The sequence below is a fragment of the Protopterus annectens genome, chromosome 12.part0 (genome assembly GCF_019279795.1).
Source record: "Protopterus annectens isolate FY-2018-M chromosome 12.part0, PAN1.0, whole genome shotgun sequence".
Taxonomy (NCBI): domain Eukaryota; kingdom Metazoa; phylum Chordata; order Ceratodontiformes; family Protopteridae; genus Protopterus; species Protopterus annectens.
In genome coordinates this window covers 522,339,259-522,358,678 of record NC_056746.1, presented here as the reverse complement: position 1 = coordinate 522,358,678, position 19,420 = coordinate 522,339,259, and the positions used below count along the sequence as shown (strand labels likewise).

Below are 19,420 nucleotides of genomic sequence, written 5' to 3'. Positions count from 1 at the left end.
ATTCACAGATAACTTCGCTACTACCTGGACAGAACCAAGACCAGTAGGAAGTCTGATCAGCTTTTTGTAGCTTACACCCCTGGAGTACAAGGAAAAGCAATTTCCAAACAGACCATTTCAAAATGGATTGGACATTGCATCAGATTTTGTTATTCCTTCCATGGGAAGAATGTTCCAGCCAATGTCAGACCACACTCCACCAGAGCTACAGCCACCTCTACAGCATTCTTAAGAGGGGTGCCTACAAAAGACATTCTAGAAGCTGCTACATGGAGCTCCGTGCATACATTCTCCAAACACTACAATCTCCCTTTATATTCCAGATCAGGCTTTGCTTCGGCAGTCCTGCAGGGTTTGATTGCCACACCATCTCTTTCCTAGAGCATTCCTCCTCCCCCAGCTAAGCTATGGTATTCAACCCATATGTTATGATTGCAGTTGCATTCTTGAAGGACATAGTACAGTTTTGTACCTACCATAAATGTAGATGTCCGATAGATATGCAACTGCAGTCGGATTTTCCCTCCCTCCATACCCCTCTATGCCTTGGGTCCACTCCTATCCCTGTTTCTCTTAGCTGGGGATATCTGTTATGGTGTATCTGTTTATTGCTTACTTATTTGTCTGGAATCCTGTTTTTGTCTTCCAATTTGATTACAACCTTCCTTGGAGGGCACCTGGTGTCTAGGGCAAGAAACACTGAAGAAAATGGCGTCGGCTGATGCTTATGTACTCCAGCCACTCTGACGTCGGAGAGAAATGCGACATCAGCCGTCGGACCCAGACTTTGGAATCCGGCCGACCGAGGGCTGCCTGAGGCAGGACAACCCATATGTTATGACTGCAGTTGCATATCTATTGGACATCTACATTTATGGTAGGTACAAAACTGTACTTTTCTCATTACCTTGCTAATGAATATGTATGATCTAATGGAAATATATTTCATGAAGGCTGTCCTTTACTCAGTTTATACAAAATTAGAGGTTGTGGTGTACCTTTATAAGGACCTATACAATTATATTAGACCTTGGAGTGAGTTGTCTCCTCTTTTGTTAGCAGCAGTATCAGCTAAACAACAAAGCTTTTCTAGTGTGCACAAATTACAAGATTTTGTTATGGAGATTAATGCTAGGTAGACTGTTTAGGGCTTGATGAAATGTAAAATTAAAAAAATGATAGCCTTTTTGTAATATGTGTTCCTGTGAAGAATCTACAGAACATGCTTTATTATACTGTTGAGACTTCAGATTTTCTGGACTCAAGTATTATGCGACTGTAAGCTTGTAGGAATATTTTCTGTTGCAAAAAAAAAAAAAAAAGTAATCTCCGTGGTATCCCCAAAGTCAAACAAAGGTCTGTGTACTTAATAAAGGATTTTCGACTGGAGTCTGTGTACTTAATAACGACTTTTCGACTGGAAACAAGACTGCCTGCCTTGCTTGGATTACTTTTGAATACTTAGTAATTCTGTACAATATTTCAAATTATATATTTTTTTATTATTTTTTTACTTGAGACGAGTTTGTTTGCTACTTCTACTATTGTCTGATCTGATTAATATACGGTGATTAACTAGAGATATATGGACTGAAAATCTTCACACAAGTTTCTTACATTGTAATATTTTCTGTTGCAATGCAACATGTAATGTACATTATGATGATACTTTGAATGCTCACATGATGGATGTTTATAATAAAATGACTAGTGCAGCTTGGATATTGTGACTGATTCAGTGATGAATTATGTAACAAATTGTGGAATTGCTGTTTGATAATAAGGAAGCTGAAGAAATGGTTGTGGCAGAAGTTGTTGAGGATTATTTCATTTAGTTTTTCTCTGTCTTTACTATTAGTGTATATATATATATTTTTTTATCTCCATACTACATATAACTGGTTGAATTTCTGCATTTTGCTAAGCACGTATGATGTATTTTGTGAAAATGGCAATAAAACGTCTCTCCTCTTTTCAATAAGTGCAGTGGGATCTTTTACATCCACCTGAGCTACCACCAGTTTGGGCAGATGGGGCTCAGTTTAACATTCTTCAAAGGATGGCACACTCAGGAGTTCAGCACTCACCTTATGCTGCCATGCAGTGTCAGTATTGAAAAAGTATTCCAAGTAGCTGCTGTGGGAATAAAACCCAGAGCCTTTTGCCCCAAAGGCAAGTGTGTGGTACCTTTTATGCTACTGATAGTACAACTGTGACTGAAGGCATAAATATATTCATTGGAAGTTGAAACTTAATTTTTTGCTTAAACCCAAGTTTATTTTCATGTGGAGCTGAAATAGCAAGGTGCAATCATTTTGTAAATTATTCTGAGTCAATGTTACTTTTACGTTAAAAGATGACAGGAGGCACACTGTGCTCATTCTTGCTTGTAGGTACACCAAGCTTAAGTAGGTGCTAGTCACATTGACACATAAATTTAATGCCCAACAGTGATTGTGAATCACATAAAATTCATCTTAAGTTGTTAGTAGCTGCTAATTTCTTGAGTAATGTAGTTCCTTTTAAATGTTTGGTAAATTGTTTCCTGGGTAATATTTTCTAAAGAGCAGTCATTTGCTTCTCACCAAGGTCTGTTCAGCTATGTTGCTTTGGCATTAACTCCATACTGTTTATGTATTACTTGCATCCAGTTTGGTATGCAAATGTGATGGGAACTACTGACCGATTGATGCTGTTGGTACTGTCGAGGTCTCTGTTGAGGTTGATAGCATATTGGACTGTCTGTCTGCCTTTTAAATAACTTAACATTTTGTACACTTAACTGCATTATCTTCCATCGCTAATTCTGTCATGCTGATGTATAAGGTTGGTTAAATTGGGTTTTGGCTGTCATCTGTAGCTTAAAAGTCCAGGTTTGCATGTGTTCTTACAAATGCTTGTTCAGACACGCATGCCTCCTAGATGCCAATTGGAGTAGCTTCTGTGAAAATTCATGTTGTCATTGCATCTGGAATAGGACAATAGACCCTTACAGTAATCCAGGAGACATCGGAATGTTATTAAAGTGGAAACTGCATCTGCAACTAAAGAATCAAATCCTAAAGGCCCCACAGAGCAGCCATCAGAGCTGGGTAGTCAGAATTTCTAATAGCTACTCTGTGGGATGGTTAATGTGTGCTCCACTTTACTGATTAGACTGCTTGGTTTGGAAGCAGAAGAGTGTAAATCATTTTGTTTTTTAATCTTGGTAGTGAATTTGCAGGCATTTGTAGACTGATTTTAACTCTGTAACTATAATTGTTGTAGGTTCTGAATGATGTAACAGAAGATAATTTAATAGATTTAGGACCAGGATCTCCTGCTGTCGTAAGCCCAATGGTTGGTAACACTACAACATCATCTCTTTCATCACAGCTAGCAGGTCTTGGTAAGTAACAACTGTGCAGTGCAGACATATGTCGTCAGGCTTTATATTTAACCTCCTAATGGTGTAGCCTTTTTTTTGCATTAGCCACAGTGTTTGAATAAGTTTTGAACTTTAATTGTCTTCCCCAGTCAGCACTTTGTATGCCACCCTTTGTCATGGTGCGTGTTTAGCAGAACACAGGGGATACATTGTAGAACTGTACTATATTAAGAGCCTGTCATTGTAGGACTGTACTATTAGTAAAGAACCTGTCATTAAACCACACACAAGGCTCCAGAATAAAAAAAATGCTTTGACCACCACTTAACGTAACACAATTTAATTTCACACTTACATCTTGTGTATTCTTCAGAATACAAATTACAAAACACCAGCATCAATTTATATAATCACAACAATTGTATCAATTATATTATACTTCAGTTATTCAATAAACTAAAAAATTAGACACCTACTCCATAAACTATCAATAAAGCTTTCATTTTGTTGTACTTTATGTACTTTTAACCTTCTGTCCTTTAAAAAACATTTTATATTAATAGTTTCATTCAACCCCATTTTCTTATCTGCTTCTAATTTTATCTGCCATAATGTTTCCTTTTGTTCAAAGTAATTTTTAAAATCACCCCCCCAAATCCATAGTGCCAAGTTCCAAAATAGAAAATAATTATATTTATTACATTCCTTTAAAAAACATTTTATATTAATAGTTTCATTCAACCCTGTTTTCTTATCTGCTTCTAATTTTATCTGCCATAATGTTTCCTTTTGCTCCAAGTAATTTTTAAAATCACCCCCCCCCCAAATCCATAGTGCCAAGTTCCAAAATAGAAAATTATATTTTACATTCTAGTGTATGTTTAAATAAGACACTTTTTATATCCTATGTCTTCATGTTATATACATGATCCCTAATACTTTCTTGCAAAGTGAGTGTGGTCATCCCCACATAGAATGCATCTTATCCACTGCACAAAGTGATGTAAACCACCCACCTTGTTTTACAAGTGCAATGTCCAGGAACTTTAAAAGTATGGGGCCAATGTTTCAATGTTATAAAGGGTCTTTGGATATATAAAAAAAAATGTATTTTCTATTTTACAACTTGGCACTATGGATTTGAGGGCTGATTCTAAAAATTACTTGGAACAAAAGGAAACATTATGGCAGATAAAATTAGAAGCACATAAAAAACAGGGTTGAATGAAACTATTAATATAAAATGTTTTTAAAGGATAAAAGGTTAAAAGTACATAAAGTATAGCAACATGAAAGCTTTGATTGTTTATGGAGTATGTGTCTTTAATTTTTGTAGTTTATTGAATAAAGTATAATGTAATTGATGTGATTATATAAATTGGTGCTGGTGTTTTGTAATTTGTATTCTGAAGAAGTCAGAAGACAAAAGTGTGAAATTAAATTGTGTTACGTTAAGTGGTGGTCGAATTATTTTTTTATTCTGGAGCCTTTATTGCGGCATTGGGGGCCAATACCTTTGATTTTTTTGGGGGGTGTTTATTTGTATTGTTTTTTTTATTGTTTCTAAGAACCTGTCATTGTGGGACTGTAGTATAGTAAGAACCTGTCATTGAACTGTACTATAGTAAGAACATGTTATCAGTAGTGAGCGTAGCATGCTTAGTTCATGTCTTTAAAGTTTACTCAAAGGAGCAAACAGTTGCTGTTGAATAAAAACACTAGTGAAGCGAAATAAAAATGGCATAGAGGGAGCAGTCTAGCAGTGATTATGAACTTTATTCTTCCTACACTACCAGACCATATCACACACAGAGTCTGATCACACTTTCTTCAGAGTGCTTTGACTGCCTCACATGACATTTTGTCAAGCTTGCCCATTCCTTGGCTGTTGCCAGAGGCTGAACACTTAATCCTCAGTTTAGGAAGAGAAAGATCTGTTGAATTCTCATTAGTGGATAAACTGTACCAAACCAAGAGCCCATTATGGAAGGGGCACTGTCATGAATCATCTGTGTCTTTAGTCTTTAAAAAATGTTGGAGTGCTTGATTTAGTTGTATTAGTGGAAACTACAAGCATCTTTAAACAGATGCATTTCATTACCCAACAAAATTGCCAGTTGCACACTAGCAAAAGTACATAAGTGTAGAATTCAGCATATGTTCATTGAGTTACCTGTTGAAATTATATCTAGGTATGTTTCCCTGATGTGAAATATTCTAACCACCAGAAAGCATTTTCTGAAATTTTATGAAATTTACTCAGTTTAGCATTACACTTCAGCTGTTAGTTTTTTTTCAGTTAATTTTCTTCCATTGTCCTCTCACTGATTTTGAAAAATAACTGAATCATTGTGTACATCGGTAACTCTCGATACTGCAGCTTTTAAATAATATAGTTAACATTTTATTTATTTATTTATTTTGGGGGGGGGGGTTTGGATGGTATAATTGTTCTACCACAGTAAGATGGTCTCTAGTCTGATTAGAAAAATGTCATTGCACTGCAGAGCTCAACGCTAGGCCAGTCTACTTTAGGTATATTTGTTGGGTATTGTCAGGTTTGAGTAGTAAAGGCCGCTCACATGCTAAAATTGCAGCAGTTTATGTAGTAATTATAAGCAGAGTAGCACACTGGTCTCTGGAAAGATTTCCAGCAGCTTACTGTTTGCACTGAGGGTGTAGAATCTGGTATTTACTGTGATAAATGAAGCTACAAGCATTTTGGATGGGGTTCCCACCAAAACATACATTAGTGGGGCGATGCAAAGCAGGACATAGGAGACTGACATTTTTTATGAGGTTAATCATCCTGAATCTGCCTTGTGGCATAGTGTAAATATATAAGGCCAGCAGTATACAGTTGCATAGCGTTAATTTGTATTCCATGGCTGCTGAGATTATCGTACTGGATAGGACCTCAGTAAATCTGTATTGGAATACTGTGAGTAGTTTTGGGGGTCATACAGAGGGTAAAAAAGATGCAGTGTTTCAGTAACAAAATTATGAATGGAATGGATGGACTAGGGGTTGAAAAGGGTCTATATCATGAGATCGACATCTTAAAATGTCGAATCTCAGTTCGACACGAAAATGTCAAACCACAACTTTCCTAAACGGCCAAATCACAGATTTCTTTCCAACGGAAAGAAATCTGTTGGCCAAACACCACACAAAACCAAACATATTTAAGTGGGGGGCTTTGCTCCCCACACCACCCCTAACTAAATATTCTAGCTCCGAGACCGCACTACAGTCAGGGAACGGGCAGGTGTAACAGAACGGCCAACAGATTACTTTCCATTGGAAAGAAATTGGTGATTTGGCCGTTTGGGAAAGTTGGAGTTCGACATTTCCGTGTCGAACAAATGAGAGTCGACATTTTAAGATGTTTATTTCATGATATAGACCCGTTGAAAAGAGACATGGCTGAGTGTGTAAACTTTTAACGAAGGAAAATTGATTTTGATATACCATGTTATTTTAGGGGTAGATTGATAGAGAGAGAATTGAAAAGGAAAGCTGTGATACTAACAAAGTTCAGAGCTGTAAGTGGGTTGCTTAGGGTGTACCTTAGAAAGTACAACTTCACAGAGGTTGGTAGTGCCCTGCATATTTTTAAGCTATCAAGGAGTTTGAAAACAATTCTTGAAAGAGATGGTGAGGAGTGACTGCTATATCTGGACTGGCTGATAGTCTTCACACGAATGGGTTTCTTTCAACATGATTATTAAATGTTTATATTTCAGACCATTGTATATCAGGGTCTATATTATAACTTTGAACGATTAAAAGAGCGAGTGCTCTTTAATCGACCCATTAAAATCAGGCACTAAATCCCAATCACATTCCTAGGGGAAAAAAATTGCTGCTCTGCGCAAAAAAAAATTTCAAATACAAAATAAAGGTAGGGGAGATGACTACTTTAGGGCAAAATATTCTGGCAGTGAAGCTTGATGAATTCTGCAACCATGTACTCCAGCCTGTCCTGTTGACATCAGAAACAGCAGTACCGCAGCACTAGTCACCGTACTTCAATATAACAACTCCGAGATCACACCGCAGTGGAAGAAATGGCAAAGTCCCGAAAATGCCCCAGTGAATTTTTTCCCCTGGGGAAAAAAATCGTTGTTCCGTGTTTTTGGGATTTAGTGCTTTCGATTTTTAAGGGGTCTATTAAAGAGCGTTAGCCCTTTTTAATGTAGTCCCGTATATCAGAAAAACGTATCTCACATTCATCCCTCCTATGTTGATGATCAACAATGACTAGCTAAGCTTCATTTGTACAGAATTGGAATATATTAAGAACCTGTCATTGATTACGCTGTTTATCTCGCCATAGTCTGCCCTTCAGTTATTGATGTCCTTTGTTCTTGCTTTCCTTACTTGTCTTAAAATCAGTACTGGGTCAAGTCCTGCTTTCTACTACTGTGGTCACACAGCAGTATGCTAGAACATCTGAAAATGCATGTGACAGAAGGAGTAAAGCTTTGGCCAGGTATGTCTAAAATTAAACTCTGGCCACCACCTGACATTGATAACTCAGGTGTACATTCAAAAAGGTTTGAAAAGTGGCACAAAAAAGTTACCATGATAGGGAAGATGACTACTTTAGGCCAAAATATTCTGGCAGTGAAGCTTGATTAATTCTGCAACCATGTACTCCAGCCTGTCCTGTTGACGCCAGAATCAACAGTACTACAGAGTTAGTCAGAAACTATTTTGAAAAAGCAGTACCTAATGTCACATTTCACAGAACTGCTGGGCCACAGTAAGTACCCATTATATGTCCACCTCTTTCCAGATGAAGGAAGCACAGTAAGGAAACTTTTTAACTGATGTGGCTCAGTAGTCTGCCTTTGAAATGCTTGTAAGTGGCTTCTGCTCTGTAGCAGTCTCTCTAACATTTCTGTTGACTAGCAACGTTCTTGAAACCTTGTTCCATTTCGGTTGGAGATTGCACATCCATTTCTCTTTCTCTCCCTGGGGAATAGTCATAATTTAGACCCAGTAACTTCAGATTATTCACAGTCCTCATTCGTAAGTCCATGGCCACAGATAACTAACTTCTGCAAATCTGATAGCATCCTTAGCTCTCCCAACACAGCTAGAAATAACTTTTCAGTTAGTATTGCAGTGTTAACTGTTACTGACTACATGTTGGAAAACTGAGTGGTGCTAGGGTTATTTTTAGGTGTGCATAAGTAATCCACAAGCTGTCTACTTTTCATCGATATGATACTGCTATTAGCTAGTTCAAAACCGTGTGAACAGAGCATTTAGTTATATGGGATGTGCATTTTCTTCAGCATACAGAAGAAATAGAAGAGCCCTCAGGGCATCCTTGGAGAACTCCTTTTCAGCCTTTATCATTCTTTTACTGAACACAGGAATTGACCCTGTCCTGTATGGAGACGAAAGGATAACAAAATGTGTAACAGTTGTTCCTCATGTAGCTGCAAGTTGAGAAGTTTGTATTAGACAGTTAGCTGCAGAATTCTTATGAGTTCCAAATCTAATATAAAGTAACTAATTTTTGTTTTCTATAAACCACTACCAGATCAGTTAATGACTTTGATATAGATGGTCAGTGGCAGTCATACTCTGCTTGATAGTTAAATACCAGAGTGTTATTAAACCAAGCCTTTACACATCAAATGATATTCAAGAAGTGCATTTGGGGGACTTCAATGATAGTGTAGCAGTAAGATGTATTCTGTGATTGTTTTTGTAATTCTGAATAACTTTTACTTTAAAGTACTAAAGTGGAAAGGACTTTGTACAGGTAGTTTGAAGACAGGTTGACGCATGTTTGACTAGATCAGGTAAAAAGCAAAAAATAAATCAAGAAAGCAGTCCAGGGATGTAGAAATTGTTGAAAATGAAGATAGACAAAATGGAGAGTAAAAAAAAAGGGCCAGCCAGAGGATTTGCACTGGAAAGTGATCACGGTTATACCCTGGATAGAAGATTTAAAGTGATATCAGTAAAGCGATTGAGCAGTGCAGAGGTGGTAGATCAAAGCTGTAGCTAGTGTGGTGCTGTCTCTGTCATAGTTACTTAAATGATTTGATTGCAGTGTTGCGGTTGTAATTGTAACAAAGATTTTGTGTATTTTTGCTACAGTTTCTGAAATATGGTTTCTCGGACTGCAAAAGAAATGTCATATATAAAAGTAAAAGCAAATTTTCTGCGTGGACAGCTTGTTTGTCTTCAGCTCTGGTTGCCAGGGAGAGTAGCCAAACTAGGGACTGTCCAGCAGCCAACTTGTTTAGCTGCAGCTCTGTAGTAGATGCTATGAATCCACATCTGGTTGCTTTTGAGAAGTTGCAAAAGGAAGTGGTTTAATTGAATTGGAAACATTGAAGGAAAAGCAGGTAGATTATGAACAGAGAGCTCTGTGGAAAATGTGCGTTATAGGAACTCCTGAAAAGAAATAAGGGCAAGATTGTGTGGGCCTTGTTGAGGATACATTAGAAGTTTGGATGGGTGTGCATGCTGAGCAGATCAAAACAGAGCAAGCTCATGGTACTTTCACTTGAAGTACAACAGAAAGAGTAAATAAACTGAGACACATTTTGCTAACATTTGAAACCTGTATGACAAAAGGGTAAATTCTTTATCTTGGCACCCTGGGAAAAATTGTAAGAATGGCAATAAGCCAGTGTATTTTGATAATGACTGCACTCTCTAATCTATACTAGGCAGAAAAACAACACAAGTTTTTGAAATCTATGAGGGAATACCAACTGAGATTGTTAATTCTGGATATTTTATACAGTTATGCTCAAGTATGTTTTCCTAGTGGGCGTAAAACTTCTTGAGTCCCAGGAAGCACCAAGGGCTATAAATCAATATTACCAAAAGGGACTGGAAGTCACTAGACAGTCCAGGTCTTGACGAAGGGGGATCGAAAAACCAAGAATAATGTTCTGCCCTAAATAAGTTGAACATGTTTGATCTATACCAAGCATAGACTTGGTGGCTTAGTGCAAATAACAGAGAGGGAGAGCATGAAGCATGTTATGGCAAAACTGTGTAAAATAAGGAAAGACCGTATGTATTTAGATGTTACTGTTGCATGTTATTTTAAAAGCAAACAATTTAGTGCATTTCCTGCAGTTTCATAATGTTTGCGGAGTGATATTAAATGATGGCTTAATGTGTGCAGTTGAACAAAGGGTGGTGGTGAGGAGCTCTCACTTATTTTGAGATTTGTCTGATGGGTGGAATGAACTTTGGATGCCAGAAATATAAAAATTTACAAGTGTGCGCTCTTCACTAATGATTCCTTTACAGAGTTAGGCATATAAGTGTAATGCATTATATCAATGAAGTGCTAATTGTTTTGAGGATAGTCTTGAGAGTTGGGAACTCCAGTTTGCTCTGAGGTTAACCTGAGTAAGAAGTTAATCATGTTGATCACTGCTGCAGTAGCATTAACTATATGGGTTATATCCTGCAAAGGATAGTAACAACCAGCCACCTTCCATGCACCCAAACCATTAGGCGGTTGGAGCTGTGTTGCCTAAAAACACAGCCCTTCAAGTTTTCCTGCCACCAAAGCGTTCCTCTGCAGGCTTTTGAGGATTGATAGTTGGCTTGTACTGTTCCTTTGCTCAGCAGATAAGTTCCCTTTAGAGAAAAAAATCTGCCACATAAAAATTTGTTTAAATGAACTTTCCTGTTTAAGAAAGTTATCTTAACTAGAAGTTTGTGTTTTAATGTATTGTTATAAGACGTACTGTAGTTTTAAATGGAAGTACACTTTTTTTTCCTGCCTAAAAATTGTTTAAAGTAGTTGAAAAACATGCATTTCTGTGGATAAATTCTGTTTATTTTACTTTTGGGGACTGGCAAAGTGTATTAAATTATTTTTCTGTGTTTTTGTGGGGAAAAAATGACTTTTAACAACTTTAAATTTTTGCATATTTTCCCTGAGAAAGGGGAACCATTTTTGGCCTGACAGTGGAACAAACTACCAGACACACTGTCAGTTCTAGCCAAAAAAAGTTGAGCAAACAGTCCTAGTCACCACAGCAGGCTAGTACTTTGCCTCAGCTGCAGGTGGATGATTCTGCTGTGGTCAAAGCTGGTTCCTCGGGCAACTATGGATTCCTTTGGTGTAGCACTTCCAGCTACTATGGGCCCGGTGTTAGCCATGTCATCTACAGTTGCTGGGGTCTCCTCCTCATTGGGCAAGGGAAAGCCACTCTTGTCGGTCTTGGGAGAGGGAACAGAGAAGACTTAACTATTTTGTCTGAATGTTTTGTGTGTGTAAAACTGCTGCTGCCATTAATACTGTTGGCCCTATTTTTCCTGTTAAATCGAAATGGAAATCTAAACGTGTATCTACTCCCCTCAAGTTGATATAGACAGGAGAAGTTTACTAGTTTGGCACAGGGTCTAATTTAGTTTCAGTCCTAAGGTGATTTCTGGAAAAATTTTCTTCACTGTCAGTCTGCTGCCCCTAAAAAGGCAGGTAGATTGTAAATAGTTCCTCAGTATTAACATTTATATACACTAATCACAAATTTGACCAGTTGTAGCTTTAGGTAATCCTACTGCTGTGAAATTTTTAGTTAATTCCAATCCTACACTTTCTGACAAGGATGGGAAAATTGAGAAGTATGGGAAAAAGTGTGTCTTTCTGCAACTTTGATTTTTAGAAATTTGAATAGTCATGCTCGTATGTTAGTTTATATTGACTAATTTGAAAGCATGAGGAATGTTTTGTCTGCAGTTTCTTCTTGCAAGAAAAATATGCTTTTATTGGTTTAATGTCTACCATTTAACAGGTCAGAACTCCTTGTTTAAAGTGTATATGACCCTGATACTTGATTCAGGGCTATAGTTGCTGATACTGTTGTGAGAAGATTTACCTAGCTACAGTCTCAGAACCTCTCAGATGGTGTCCCAAAAATGTAATTTTAAATTGTCTCTGGATAGAGATTGATAATCACTGCAACACAGGGAACAAAGTGTGAGAGGGGTGAGCTGCTGCAGGGAATCTCTTAAGATTTTCATCCCTCTTTTTCAAAAGTTACTAAGGGATTCTGTAACCCCTCATCCAATTTTATCAAGAAACAAAATAGTCTCAACAAAATTCTGGTAAATAAACACTCCTTCCTAAAACAGTTTGTGATAGTGCACAAGTTAAAATGGTGTCTGTATACAACCTATTTACACCTTCTTCCTCATTTAAGTTTCCTGGTAACACTAGATTTAAAAGATCCTTATCACATTTGGGTCATCCTGGCTTCAGACATTGATCTTAAGGTTTTATGTCTCCAAATCACATTATCGGTCATGTGTCTTACTATCCACTGCAGCAAGAGTGTTCACAAAATGTCTAGCTCCAGTTATAGCTTATCGCAGGCTCATTGCAGGCTGCAGGGTATCCATAATTTTCTATATTTACACAACTTGCTTATCTTTGCAGAGTCATTTTCAAAGTGTCAGGAATATCTCACTTGTGTGAGGGATCCCTTATACAAGCTGGGATTCCAAGAAGCATTCAGAAATCTTTTTGGATTTTCACACATGCTTGTTTTCCTGGGGTGGTTGCTATACACCTCAGTTTAAAAGGTTTTCCTTCCACAGGAAAAAATAAATTTATACTTAGATTTTTAAAGATGTTGGTAACACATTTTATTTCTGTCTGTTGCTTTTGGGAACCTTTACACTTTTGCTGCTACATAAGCAGGTATTTTAGCAATGCTTAACGAGCAGCTGCAGGTTGAGCAGTGTATGTACATGTCAATGTGGAATCATCTCTGCATGTTTTTTGATTTTTGGAAGTTAGGACTAAGGTGATCTATAACTTTACTATTTATTATAATTATAGACACATCCAAGTTGTTGTGCATAGTGTAATTAAACACAAATTCATATTTAAGTGTAATGGTTGTGGAGGTTTAAAAACTAATGACCATGTTCAAGGAATGGAATTTTGTATAAACTGTATAAGTCAATGAATTGATAGTTATTGTAGAAAGTAAAATGTCCTCTACCAAGTGAACTGGCTATTTTGAACACTATATCTAGTTTTGTTTCCAGTTGAAAGGAGGATCTAGTACAGTTTTCTAAGAACAACTTTAGAATTAATACTCAAAGTATTTTATCCAACAGTTTAGTAACATCCACCTGTTAACTCTGCTGACCCTCCTGTAGGGGAAATTCATGACAAGTAGCCTTGTTTGCCCTGATGTGATGGCAGCAGACTGCAGCTTTAAAACTGTTGGACCTTGAGTCTAAAAACTCATGTGCACAGACTAAACTCAGGAAGGACACTTTATGCAATACTAAGATCTGGTCAGTAGAATGTACGAAGTACAACAACCTAGTTAAAAGGAAGAAAAGTAATGTATTTTTCTTATTACTAACATAAGTAACTTTCAGTTTCTAAAAAGCAACTACTTGTAGTCCTTTCTATATTACAATGAGGATGTCTCTTCACTGTTTAGTACCTTGTAAATTGTCCGATACCTCTTCTCAAACTGATTTTGGTAGTAATGCACACGTTGAATGCTCAGTCGTCACTTCAAATAATAGTCCGAATAAAGACACAGCTTTTACATCCTGCCCTTCTGCTGACATAACTGACATTGATCATGTCTGATCTGATATGCACTAATTGGTTAGCATTGGGTTAAGTTAATTAACACACATCCCCCTGCCAGTTTTATACCCTGAAATTGTAATACTTAATACTAATGAGCATGTTATAAAATAAAAGTGGAGTTTAAAAATTGGGTCGAAATAAATGAAGAGATATGGTTAGGAAGAAGCAAAATTATCTAGAGGGGCTGACAAAGGTTAAAGTATTGCAGAATAAGGGGAATCTTGAACAGGAAGTCTGCAACTGCAGAGTGCTATAGTTTAAATAAGGGAATATCTGGAATATGCATGAGTTTACAAAGATTTCTGTTGAGCAGTTTTTTGATAACTCCAGAAAACCTTTAGCTTGACTTAGGCGACACAAGTAGAAAGGGTTGTCGCCAAACTTAGGCAGCCTAAACAGGAAAAATAACCAGTGATTCTGTAGAAGTATTGGGAGATCTTTTGGAAGTGTTATGAAAATCTGTGTAAATAAGACAGATGTTGAAATCAAGATCACAAATTGAAATATTTATAGAAGACTTAAGTATGCAAAGGATAGAGATAGATGAGTCTGAGCAATTAACATTTAAGACTGGAGAAAATGAGGTAAAAGTGGTGACACATTAATGGTCAGGAAAGCCTACAGGAATAGATGGTATTCCTCTGGAAGTTTGAAAGCTATGAGGGAAGAAAATGGTAATGATTTGAAAGGTTTTGTTTAACAGTGTTTTAGAAGACTGCGAAGCACCGACATCCTGGAAGAAAGCTGTGGTGACTGTAATACCTAAAGACAGTAAAGACCTGTCAGACCCACCTTCACACAGGCCCATTTCAATTTTAAACCATTATCATTTATTTTATTTCCCTGTTTACCAAGGTGGTACACTGATATACTATTGACCAATTTCATATTCAACCTGGATGAACTGCAAAGTATTTTACAAACAAAAGTACAGAAATGTAAGCAATAACAGAGTAGTTAAGACTAATTACATAGAAAAAATGTTATGCATTCCAGTGAACAAGCATAGTGCAGTGTACAATCTGGCAGAGTTTAATGTACTATATATTACATTGGTTTCTAAACTGGATCAATCTTCAATGAATCTTGACAGAGGAGAGGAGACTCTGAAAGTAGGTTGTATATGTCCTGTGTTGAAGCAGGAGCGTTTGGCTTGGATAAAGAAGTCCTTTTTAAGTTGCTTTCTGAATTTGGCATAAGCATTTGTCAAAAATAGCTAAATAGTTTATAATATAGTGATAAAATAACTAAAGGAATGGCAAATGAGTTGCCAGAATTGATAGATATGGATCAGTTTCATTTTGTTTAGGAGAGACAAACATTTGACAACATAAATATAACTGATGATCTAGAGGGAAGCAGAAATTAAGCAAATACCACTGTTCCTGGTGGGTCTTGATGCAACAAAAGCATTTAACAAAGGAAGCTAGGATTTTGAGTTGGGCAATGGAAGTATTTGCATTCCCTTATTCAGTAATAGGGGGATATATGAGGGATCAAGGCAAAATTTAAAATGGGAGTGTTCCTCTCTGATATGTTGTGTATGAACAGAGGAACCAGGCAGGCATGTCCTCTCTCCCCTTTGTATTATATTTGGAGCCACTGACAAAGAAAATAAGGGACTCAGAAATTCAGAGATATGGTTGGTGTGATTATCAACAAAAGTTGACTTAATTTGCCAGCTTTTTGTTCCTGATAAAACCAGAAAAGCTCATCTCAGTTTTATGAAACATTTTGAGACCATTTCATGTCTCATTGGGATATAAAATTAGTGAAGATAAAACAAAGGCTATAGCTATAAATTATGTACCTACACATGAATTGGTTCAACACTCAACAGTACCCATATTTATGGAGGCACAAAATGAAGTACTTGGAAGAATGGATTAAAAAGGATTCTGTTGTGAAAGCTTAGGATATGTGGGAAGAGACTAAAAAGCAAATACAAAAAATAAGAAACTGGAAGTTTTTGTTTATGGCTATGGATAGCAGGCATATTTTTATTAATCAGAGGAGAAGTTATGAACACTAAGAGTTGAAGGATATTATCTTGAGAGTGGAAGAGGACAATGGTCAAGTGGCATAGGTTGATCCTTCCAGTAGAACAAGGTTGCTTAGGGTTATCTGATTTGAAGGGATATTGTAGAGTTACACAGTTAAGGCTAGTGTATATAATGGAAGCAGAAAGCTATAATGCATAGTGGAAAGGGATGATGATTAAACAGGGAATTCATGAAATAAGGAGATAGTGGGATTTTCGAGAAAATCCTTAAGAATAACAGCAGCCACACAGCATATTGTATTCATAAAGTAGCAGAAAGTATTTTAAGAACTCATCCAACACAGGAATAGAAAAAGGAGATTCTGTCTATAGGGATGGTTGCAGTTAAGAGGTACGGAGAATAGGCAAGGAAGGGCTGGAATTTACTGGAGAAAACTGGCAAAGGAACTAAGGCATTGGGAGCAAAAATTTAGAGGGAGCAAAAATTTGAGAGGTAAAGGTAGTAGAGTGGGAAGAAGCCGAGAACACATTTGGACTGCAGGCTAGAGACTACCTTCCTTATCAAGGATTGATATCAGAGTATAGGCAAAGAGAAAGAAATAGGTGGATCCTAAGTGAAAGACCAGCACTGGTAGAGTTTAGTTGAATGTGGAACAAAAGCTGTTGTTAAAGGGGTAATTAGTAGAGCATATACAATAATGTATGATAGCTATAAGCATCAATCGTAGGAGGTTACAAAGGAATGGTATGACAGACTTGATAAGCAGTTCACAAAGAAACAACGAGAGGATATATGTATGGCAAGTCTAGAAGATGTAGGATTTTTGCTTTGAAGTGTTTAAATGGCCATCTTTATACCCTAAGCAGTCTCCAAAGAATTTTTCCTCAGGTAGATGGCAAATGTAAGAGGAGTGATGAAGAAAGAGGTAACTGGGAACATATTTTTGGGAGTGTAATGAGTTGGCAGACTTAAAATTCCCACAGACTACTCTGTTAGGAATACTAGGTGAACCAGTTGCTGTAAATAAGGAAATTTTCTTTTTCAGCTGTGATACAGGATCTGAATTGCCTAGACATAAGGCCTTGGTGAGTTTAATTCTGGTGACTGCTAAAAAAGCCATTACTAGGAAATGTAAACCAAAGTCTAACCAACTATATTAAAAGTAGTGAAAATAGTAGCCAAGATAAAACTGGAAGTTGGATCTTTAGAAAAAGGTAGGAGCAAATCACAAAGAAAAACTGAGAATTGTGTGAACAGTACTTATAAAATAATGTTTTGGTTGAAGAATTAGGTTTAATGGAAAGCAGGAATTGAGTGAGCTAGGTAATGTTCAATTGACAATGTTTATCATATAGAAATTTATATGAGATGTATAATGTTTTTAACAATGTCAGTATGGTTTGTTTACATTTATATAACTGCATGAATACCCTATGTCATAAGTGATAATTCAGCAAAGATTCTTCTTGTTAAAAAAAAAAAAAAAAAAAATCCTTAAGGAGAAGAACAGCAGCCATACTGAATGTTATATTAATAAAATAAAGCATTCCAAGAAGTAAACCAACACAATCATGGAGAAAGGAGGTTTTGCTGATAAGGGTGAGTACAGGTAGGGTACAGAGAATAGACAAGCGGGGGCTGGAATTTACTGGAGAAAACTAACAAAAGGACCAAAGTATTGGGAGCAAGTAACTAGAGGGGGAAGGTAACAGAATGGAAAGAGGCCAAGAAAACATTTAGTTTGTAAGCTAGAGACTGCCTCCCCTGTCATGGATTGATATTGAGTACAGGCAAAGAGAAGGGATAAGGGAATCCTAAGTGAAATACCTGCTCTGGTAGTTTTTATTTGAATCTAGTACTGTAGCTTCTGTTAAAGGTATAATTAGTAGGGCATGTAAAATATTACACGATAACTATTAGGAATCAATCAGAACAGGTTAGAAAAGATTGGGAAGAGATTGGATAAGCAGTTCACAAGGAAACCGTGGGAAGGCATATGCATTTCTCCCAAATATGCATCAAAGTGTAGAAAATATAGGATTTTTGTTCAGAAGTGTTTGCATATGAATTTTTATAACCCAATCAGACTCCAAAGAATTTCCCCACGGGTAGATGATAGATGGAGGTGTGATGGGGAAGAAAGAGTTAACTGGGAACGTATGTTTTGGGAGTCTGAGTTTGCCGACTTATTCCCTACAGAATACTCTTGTCAGAAGTATTGGGTGAGCAAATGGGTGAAAACACGGAAATGCTTTTTTGAGCTGAGAAGCAGGATCTGAATTTTCTAGATATAATAAGGCCCTGTAAGTTTAATTCTGGTGGCTGCCAAAAAACTAATTACTAAAAATGGAAATCAAAGTCTAAACCAACTGAGTTTGGAATATTGACTGTTGTAACAGAGATAAAAAGAAATGGAAGTGAGATTGTTAGAAAAGGTTAGGAGCAAATTACATAGAAAAAATGTACATTTTTGGAATAATACATACAGAACAATGTTTTGGAGGAGGAAGGAGGTTTAAGGGAAGCCAGGAATTGATTGGTTTATGTAATTTTAGATTGACAATTATGTAAGATGTGATGTATAATGTTTGTAACAAAGGACATGTCCATTTTGTTTTCTTTTATATAAAAGTTTGCCTCTGACTTAAATGATAATTCAATAAAGGTGTTAAACATTAATGAGTATGTCAGTACTATAGAGAATACACAAAATATATGAGCATTAGGTGGACGACATTTAATATCTGTAGATAATGATTTTGATCAAACCAGAAAGGTTGTATTTGGAAACCATGTAGAAATTGAGACTGAATGAAGAAATATTTAAACAGACCATGTGTAAAGGATTAAGGAGTCAACTAAAAAGACCTGACCCTTTAGTCTTCAGATATTACAATAATCTTACTTGCATGAATTATTGCTAAAGCTGTTAAAAGGAAAATTATCTTACTCAACCATTTTGTACATTGTGGGACTAACTATTTACAACTGACCTTTGGGGCATATGAAAATAATTATTAGATATAGTGGAGTTGCTCGAAACTCATAATGTAAAATTGGTGGGAGAAATTATTCCCAGTCCCAAACTGAATGACTGTCCACACCAATACTTATTTAATAGCTGGTTGAGACTTTTATTTACTACTTATGTGTCTCTAAATCATATTAGGAAGAATTTATCTGTGATTATCATATGTTTTCAAGTGATAAATTGTCAAGTAATTTATTATAGATCAAGTTTTGTTGTAGTAAATTAGTTTTAATTTAAGGAATTTTTAGACAGTTCTTGTCGCAGCTTTTTAAAAGCTATAGACTTGATCATCATTTGAAGTTGTATTAAAATGCAGGGAATGTGGGGAAGAAATGTTTAGCTATACTGCTCATGACACAACAGGAGAAGTTTGATATTTTTGTTAGAGTGGGATTCAT

The 19,420-nt window shown here is 36.6% G+C and overlaps 1 protein-coding gene across 1 annotated transcript in view; it reads left to right on the top strand.

Annotated features, from left to right (window-relative positions):
• The window catches only part of TOM1L2 (target of myb1 like 2 membrane trafficking protein), a 927,227-nt gene that overhangs the window by 528,491 nt on the left and 379,316 nt on the right, over positions 1-19,420 (top strand). Inside the window, exon 8 of the mRNA XM_044088936.1 lies at positions 3,268-3,388. Coding sequence (XP_043944871.1) covers positions 3,268-3,388 — 121 coding nt within the window. The remainder of the gene's footprint in view (positions 1-3,267; positions 3,389-19,420) is intronic.